This window comes from Microtus ochrogaster, chromosome 18 (genome assembly GCF_000317375.1).
Source record: "Microtus ochrogaster isolate Prairie Vole_2 chromosome 18, MicOch1.0, whole genome shotgun sequence".
Taxonomy (NCBI): domain Eukaryota; kingdom Metazoa; phylum Chordata; class Mammalia; order Rodentia; family Cricetidae; genus Microtus; species Microtus ochrogaster.
In genome coordinates, this window is record NC_022020.1 from 13,011,602 (window position 1) to 13,020,673 (window position 9,072).

General features: G+C 39.4%; 1 protein-coding gene across 1 annotated transcript in view; it reads left to right on the forward strand.

Moving 5' to 3' along the window:
* Positions 1 to 3,185: 3,185 nt before the first annotated feature.
* The window catches only part of Asxl3 (ASXL transcriptional regulator 3), a 146,115-nt gene continuing 140,228 nt past the window's right edge, over positions 3,186 to 9,072 (forward strand). The window contains exons 1-2 of the mRNA XM_026783578.1: positions 3,186 to 3,263; positions 7,080 to 7,082. Coding sequence (XP_026639379.1) covers positions 3,208 to 3,263; positions 7,080 to 7,082 — 59 coding nt within the window. The 5' untranslated portion in view covers positions 3,186 to 3,207. The remainder of the gene's footprint in view (positions 3,264 to 7,079; positions 7,083 to 9,072) is intronic.

Sequence of the window (9,072 nt, forward strand, 5' to 3'; positions counted from 1 at the left end):
TGTATCACTTCCTCCCCCTCTCTCTCCCTGCCACCCTCTCTCTCTCATGTGTGTTTTATGTAGCATTTCCACATTGGAAATACACTGTTCCACATGGCACATGACAAAGGACATCTCACTATAACCATGTCTGATTTCTATAGCAGATCAAATTGGAGAAACATGGCTGACTAATAATAAGTTAGAATTTCACCTGGGAAAAAAAACAACAAAAAAAAAACCAAAAAAAAAAACCCTAAATTTACTCCATACTAAAATACAGATTGTCTTGGTCTCCTACTGGTCTTGTGTAGGCATCCACAGTGCAGCAGTACTGTCGTGTTCAGAAGACACTGGCTTGCCTGGTCCTCGGCTCTGAACCTCCCCAGTCTACGGCTTTAACAGTCCTGCTATCTGTTCTTTAGAGATGGTACCTGAGCTTCACAGAGGGGTTGTGATATAAATGTCCCATTTGTGGCTGAACACGCCATAGTTAATTATTCTCACCAGTCACTAGGCCAGCTATATGGTCAGCACAATTGGGGTAGATAGGTTATTAAAATAAAAAAAGAAGATATGAACTTGGGGGATAGTGGAAAGTAGATCTGGGTGGATTTAAGTGAAGGAGTTGTGGGTTAATATGATCAAAATAAGTTGTGTGGGATTTTCAAATAATTATTCAAAATGGTTATTAAAATGTAACTAGTAAGAAATATATTAAAATGTACATATGTGAGAAGCTTTAATAAGAAATGGAAAGCTTGCATGTATAGTGAAAAGCTCTTAATAAATTGATACAAAGGCAAGGCATGCTCATGGTCTAAAGCTTGCTGGAGTGATATGTGTGAGCCTGAGAGCTTGGGATGCACGTATCCTCCGAGTGAGGCTCCCCCACCTCCAACACTGTTCAGTATGCTTTGCCTAAGTCTGATCATATTTCTGTCATGTGATACATCATTTTGATGGTATCAATGTTGTGTTCTCTGAAGACAATTTTTCCCCTATCTTGTGTTGGTATTTATTTAGTAAAGCTTGATCACACCCAGGCACCTTGTCTTCTCTCTCTTTTTCTGTCTTTCAGGGATGGAGGGTGGCTTCTGCTGTTCTCTGTGGTTTCATCTCCTTCCTGCCTCCCTTCAGTTTTCCTGATGTAATTCTTGGCATTTTACTTCCTTTGTAGATAGGAAGTATATCATAGAGAAGGGAACAGGGCCATCCATTTTTTCTCAGTTGCTGGGAGGAGCTGCCCTGGTGTGCTGAGGGGCCTGTATTCAGGAAGAGAAACAGGGGATCCTCCACAGTGAGTAAACCACACTTGCAAATGCACCCAGATTTTTGTTAAAACACCATGCAGGACAGGATAGCTCCATCTCAGTCTGCTTAGATTGGATGAGTTTGCCTTTAGATGACACCAGTTCAGCTCAGTTTTCCTCCCTTGCTGTCTTGTCCTTCTTTCTCACCATCCTGTCTTCCATAGTTCCTTCAAAGAGTCTTGATTCATGTTCTGCCCGTATCCGCTGTGAGAGCTCATTAGGGTCCCAGTGTCACCTGTCGTGTGGGGTGACCCTAAGCCCTGTAGAGTTCCCATGAGCTCAGCCTGCCCTTCAGGAATTCCTAATCATCCGCTGTCCTGCTTACAATCACCTTTCTCGTTCTTGTGCCTGTTTTCTTTTCCCCTTCTCCATGAGATCGAGTCTACCTTTTCAGCTCTGTCATGGAGTTTCCTTATTGTCCTTTCCAGTATTTTTGTCCTTTGCTCTTCTCCCTGTACGGCTGTCCCTAAGCTTTCCCCCATGCCTTTCCCATTTCCCTCCAGTGCTGTCCCCTGTGAGGACTATTCCTTTCCATGACATACCTGTTGCCTTTGCTTAGCTAACACCCTTTAAAAGGCTACTAGCTGTTGTCATGGTGATGATCAAGAGTTGGCCAATGGGGAAATTGCCTGAGAACTGTAAAGAGCAGACCAAGGAGAGGACTGGATGTGAAGAGGGACTACCTGTTCTCCACTCATAAATAGGCCCTTATGTGATCAGTCTTTGCGAGTGGAATAATGGAAATTTGATCATTGATGGTAGAAGACATCACGGACCTATTCTGAACAGATTAGGAGGACTATTAGTGTGACCCTGTTTTTCTTAGTAACTGTGATCTTTCTATTAAATAATGAGAAATGAGATCTTTAGTACCACTAAGAAGTGCATGGCCATAGCTTATGCATGAAGCTCTACTATAAAAATCTTTAGATGGTTGCCATCTACCTTTGGAGAGGAGGGCACTGTAAACTTGTACATATCTAAATGTGGTCCCAGGGTTTGTTGAGGGTGAGCAGCATTTCTTCTGCTGCATCACAGCCTCGCCCATATGGACCCAAAGCCCTGAATAAATAGATGAACTTGTTTGACACACTGATACTGATGTCTGCAAAGTAATCAGTGGTCTCATGGGTGCTCTGGCTCCTTGTTTAAGACAGACATCTCCCCAAAGATTGAGTATGGCGGAAGAGGAGGGAAGGAAAATGGGGCTGAGTTCATAAGGCCATAAGGATTTGATGAAAGGAGGGAGAGGCTCACTTGGCATTAATCGGGAATGGCAAAGGCAAGGAAACCGAGCTGAACCAGCAAAGCACACGGCGAGCAGGGGTTTGGACACCTGTTTTTTTCTCAATGTTAGTTTTTATCTTTTCCCTTTAAACATCCCGCCAATGTTTGTCAAACTGAATCTCATATTGTTGTTTCTGACTTGATTTTGTTCGTTGCTATTGTATTTGGGCTGTGTGTTCCAAGGCTCTAGGAATAAACACTTTATTAGCCCGAAGATGTGTCTTTAACCATGTACAGCTGATATTAAGGGACAGTGGCAGTTTTGTTCAAATGAATAACATTGCATGTGTTGATTGACTTGTTTTTCATGGTTTACACATCTTATATGACATGTATGCCTTTGTGACTTGTTTTTTTGAAAGAATTCCCCAATCCCCAATCTTGCAGAAGTTGTTGATTTCATAGTGCTGATCACGGGTGGGGAGTGTCATTCTCCCTTTGGTCTCCTGAGCTGTGCAGTGAGAACTTATTTTGGCCTGAAATTCCCTTCCTCTTTAGAACTTAAGGAAGAGAACTTGTGGTTCCTGTAAAGCTTCCATTCTGCATGCTTCCATGCAATAATCTGGAGTCTCATGTCTTACGCTCATTTTTATTTTTTTAGGCACTAGAAAAACACCCCAACTCCCCAATGACAGCAAAGCAGATTCTGGAGGTCATTCAGAAAGAAGGCTTAAAAGAGACAAGGTCAGTATCCATCTTTAAGTCATTTTCTCTTTCGCTGACTATTGGTTGCCACTAGTGAAGCAAGAAGGACAGCTCTAGTTAACACTGTAGTTGATGGTGAATTAAATAAGTACCCACAAATTCTCTTGTGATTGCAACAAAACGCTGTGGTGACCCAAGCTTTCCCCAGAGCTGCCTGTTAACTTAATACATCACCTTTGGTGGATTGATACAGAGCAGTCGTTGGTAACAAAGAAAGGCATTGTGGTTTAGCCCCACATCAGAGTTACTCCTCTTTCCCTCAAGAGGAGATAGTGTTTCTGAAATTAAGCAGTACAAGAGAAACACTTTTATAGGCTTAATAGAACCTGGGATATAAAGATGAGCAGACTGATAAAATTCAAAGGGCCAATAAAATATGGCTGAAAATGTAGTCCTCTTATGTTGAAGGCCTCAACTCAGAGTGACTTTTATCAGATGTGAGACTTTCTATTTATTTTTTAATTGTGGCTTTATTAAGATAGGATTCACCTATAATAAAGTTTGTCCTTTGGTGCCTTGTCTCTGCCGCCATCCTCACTTCTGTAGTCACCTTAAAATGAAAACCTACAGTTATTCTTCTCCAGTTGGCACCCCTCAGTAGCCACTAATCTTTGTTGTCTTTATGGATTTTCTATTCTGACATTATCTATAAATGGAATTCGTGTAAATATAGCCTTCTGGCTCCCCCTCCAGTGTTATGATTTCAATAATGATTGTTGTTGTAAAATACACCAAAAGTTCATTACTTTTTGTTGTCAAATAATTTTCTGTTGTATAAATATACCACATTCTGTTTACTCATGATGGTCATTTACATTTATATATTAATTTTACAGTTTTAGCTTTGACCACACAGATGATACCACCTAGGGAAAAAACATATTTTTTTACATAGCACAATAATCATGTTGATTTATATCTTTGTTATTAGCTGTGTTATATCGATTAGAATTTGTGTGAGTTGGCTATCTGAAAGCTATAGAAATAGCAACATTAGAGTCACAATGGTTATAGTTTGATAGACATTAAACTTACTGACATACCTTTTAGTACTTTGATATTGAGATAGACAGGTAGTGAGGAATGAATATCCGCAAGCCCAGCTTTTCTTAGACTTGAGTTTCATCTGTGATTTCTGTTGAATTTGAAGTGTAAGTATCATTAGTCTGCAGCTGTCTAAATGGCATCTTTTGCGAGTTAGATCCATAGACATCACAATCAGTGGGGTATAGGTGTTCATATTTTCATTTCCATTTGGGGAACTTTTTCCTGGTTCCCATGAAGAAACACAGTGAGATAATATAACTGCACTATTTTATCAGTCTGTTGCCACGGTGGTGGCAACGGCAGGAGACCATTTGCTCATAGTGCCCAAAAGCCCCACAGTAGGAGATCCTGGTTTATGCCGGATGTCAGCATGAGAAATTAGGGAATATGATGGGGGAAATTGACAATTTTTCTCTTTGCTAACCTGTCAATAAAGCTAAAAATATTTATTTTATTGAGAAAGCATTGAAAATGTTCATGCCACAACCAAAGGAGAAGGAGGGAGTCACAATCTACACATGTCAAAGGCTCGAGCCTTGTCCCAGGGCAATCTGCTATCACATTTCTGAATTATATGCCTAGAAGTAGGTGACTGAAACTCATTCATTAAGCTGTCTGTCTCAGGACCGGGGCAATGGCTCCGTGGGGAAAGTGCTTGTAGCACAAGCATAAAGAACTGAGTTTGTTCCCCACAAAATGAACAAAAGCCTGGGGATGGTGGTATGTGCCTATAATCTTAGGGCTAGGGAAATTGAAACAGGAGGCTCCCCAATGTTCACTGGCCAAATAGCCTAGCCTAATCCATGAGCTGTAAGTTCAAACAGAGACTCCGTCTCAAAACATAAAGTAGAGAGTGATAAAAGAAAGCCAAATTTGGACTCTGGATCCCACATGCATATGCACTTACACACACACACACACACACACACACACACACACACACTTATAAGCATGTACATTTATGCACACCACATACACACATATATTCTTATGCAAAAGAGTGACTACCGCTGTTGTTTTAGCTTGCAATATATGGTTCCTGAAAAGTGGTTCTCAACAGTATTTGAATTGCCATTATGATCATAGTGCCACATCTTGCTTTCAAAATGTTCTCTTTTGCAGAGTTGTGCTTTAACGTATCTCATAGTTATGCTGTTAGCAAAGCCAGTCAAAACTCCAAAACAAAATGTCTTCACAGAGTAATTAAGAACACTGGAAAGGAATATACAACTCTGTATGCCCCTAAATTCATCCTCTCTCAGTTCGTTATTAACACATCCTTTTGTGTGGAAAATCATTGTGTTACAAGTGCCGATAGACTGGTGCTGTTATTTATAGAACCCCAGCAGGCAGTTCCCATGTGCGTGAGCCAAGGGAAAGGCAGAGAGAGATATTGCCCTTCCTTATTGCACGGTCATCTGTAAAGTCAGTTCTGTTTCTGAATGGTCTCAGACATGCATTTCATGTTTTCATGTATTTTTTCTGTATCTTTCATTTTCTGCTCTTCGGTCAGCTGTGATCTGTTATTTACTGCTTGTGTGTTTCTGTTCACTCTTCCCTTGGTTTCTAGTCTTAGCTTGCCTGTTAGAATTATCTCTAATGCAAACCTCCACAGACTCTGTGTGAGCTTGGAACCGTCTTATTCTTTCTGTGTGTTGTTTCAGAGAACAGGTGCTGACATTTCTTTTACCTGCCTAATGTACTGTTTTGCTGCTTTTGAAGTTCTTAGATGTTTCCAAATATTTAAAGTAGCTGAATAAATGAAGTGTAACTGTACCTATTTTCCTTAGGTAACGTTTACAAATTCCATCATCAGAAGGTCAAACCTGGATGATTAATTGTTGTTATTTATTAATGTTGTGTTTTCCATGAAATACAAGCAGCTTAGATATGCTTGATCAAGTACAGGGTAGTGATCCTGGGGTGACTGATGTGTCTGTAGCGCTCTGAGAGTGACAGTCCTCCATTGTCCCCAGCATTTCTAAGTGTTGGCAGAGTCTCTCAGTATTTCAGGTGCTTAACTAAGAGCATTCCTATAAAGCTGTTTGAGGTCTTTCCTTCCTTTTCTGTGACCAGGGTCACCTCTGCAGCTCGTCTAGCTGCACTCCAGTGTTACACAGTGTTCTGAGCAGGTGCCATGAGCTTGCTAAGGACAGAGAGAACATCTAACTCTCCTGACACTCAGAAGATACTCAATAAATAGTTGTTGAGTCTTCTTTCTTACCACGTTAATTTTCTGGCTTCCATTGATGACTTTGGCCTACAGTCATGTAGGCCAAACTAACATAATGTGGTTTATATCCTATTCAATAACTTGTTTTAAGATCAAAAAGGGACTCACTAGTCTGCAGCAGCCCTATTAAATACTTGTGCGTGCATCTAAAGAAGATTACCCATGAACAAGGGAAGCAGGGTTATGTGGCTTAATTCTAGATTCTTTAAAACCACTGGTTTAAATTTATAATTCCAGAAGTTCACAGTGTCCATCATTTGACATAGCTAATGTGGATATTAGAATAGATTTAACAGTGTTACTTTGACACTCATAACATTTTATACTGACTTTTCTTCTTTGTAACACTTTAAGTTATATATTTTTAGGTAGACATGATAAAAAGAACACAGATTTTATGTGTCATTTCCATGTTTATTTATGAAATATCTAAACCATGATTAGAATTTATTTGAAAAAGCCAGAATGAGTTTTTAAAGATATCTGAATATAATAAATTGTCTGAATGTGGTTAGAAAGTTGATTAATGCAATCCCAGTACCGTTTCTGTAGACCAGGTTCTGTTTTTCATATCTATGGTAAACTTTGCTCCCCCCTTCGTATACTTGAATGAAGGAATTTATCAGTATAGTTTTGTGATATAAAATATCTGGTCCATCTGTGTTTATGCTTTACTGATTCTGATGATACTTAGACTTAGGTCTTTCAGGGCTATTAGTTGTCACAACTAATCAGTCACAATAGTTTGGAAGACTATTCAGATGGTCAGAATCTTGCAATCAAATAGTCATGCTGATTGGATAGAGGGGACGGTGGGCACATTCCTCCATGCTATTTTGTAGATGAATGTTTGATACACTGTGAGCTCCTCAGCTGGCCATTTCCAGGTTGTCAGAATGCGCTCTGGCCTGCAGTCAGAAATGACAGCTGGACCCAGTTCACTAGTTTTGGAAGGTTGCAGGCTGTCTCACTGTTGATTTTCTGTACTTGACTTCTTATTTAGGATTTGCCTCTCTAGGAGGAACACTGTGGTGGTTTTGGTACCACAGGGTATTTCTTGCTGTCCTGTGTCATGTAATTTTTAAGGTGATGCTCTATCAGTAAATAAACATTCTGTTAGCAGGGCATAGCTAGACACTTCAAAGTGATTTAGACTTGTATCACTCACCCAACAAGAGCAAAAACAAGCAACCAGTCACAAATGAGTACCAACCACTTATGCACTATCAGAAAATACCAGTAATTAATGAGACATGAGTCTTCTTTTAGTTTTGATACTATTTGAGAATAGGTAAGTAGTTTATAATAGAGCTAATAGGGTCATTAGGAAATACATACACACACACACACACACACACACACACACACACACACACACACACATGCTTCCACACAGAGAAAGTATCAACTCAATCTCTTAAGTGTCAGAAACAGGCCAGTATTTCTGAATATGTTTTAACAATGCTATAGATGCCTTACTATTTAAAAATATGTTAAAGTTTTCATTAAAATTTTACAGAGTAGCAGCCTGTAATTATACATCCTGGTAGAAACAATTGAACAGTTTTCTAAATAATCTCTATTTGTTTTAGTGTTACTCAGAAGGCAGACACACTTTAAAAATTGCAATGTAAAATATTCTTCTGAGAAACCAAGGTTTTGTGATTATTCTAGCATGGGTGAAAATCTTTTTATCGTCACTGATTATTTTCTGAATAAATTTGCTTTTACCTTGTGCTTTAATGCATTTTATGTTTTTCTTTCTGTGAGTCTTAGTGATGATATGTGGAAATTGGGATCCCCACTTTAAATTGAGGTTTATTAAAGATTTTGCATTTTAAGGATAAACTGTCAGAAATTCAATTACCACATATAGTGACAAACAATAAAGTCTTTTGACATTGCTCTTGGTGAGATTTACATTGCTAATTAGCACTATAGGAGGCGATTCTTCCTGGGTGCTGAGATGTTTTGTCTAGAGATAAGAAACACAAATGATTTCTATTACAAAATCAATCCTTATCTCCAGTGTCCATGTTAGCAGCCTTCCCTTCACGCTGAAATGGTGGAAGAGTTTGTTTGTGTTGGAGCGTTCTTAGAATTACAGTGTTAGCGCACGGTGTCAGCCCTGCCATTTGTTAACATCTAATTCTCTCATTGTAGAAATGTTGTGCACAGCCAGCCTCTGAGAGAGGGATGTGTGAGACAATGGCATGATTAGATAGAGACCCAGGACAAATTTGCATATGGTTATGTGTGTGGCACGTGTGTATAGGGAAACATTTGCAATATAATCTGGTTCTTGGTTGGTATGTAATTTTACTTACTCATTGCTCAAACTGGAAATTTGCATACAAGTCATTCTTAGCTCTTCTCCCATCCTCTTATGCCAGGTTGTTTCAAGAGGCATATCAGCCTCATGTCTTGATTACATCTCTTTGTCTGTATTCTACTGCCCCCCCATATTCAGATACTTACTTTTGATATAGGTTATTGTACCATTTTCTT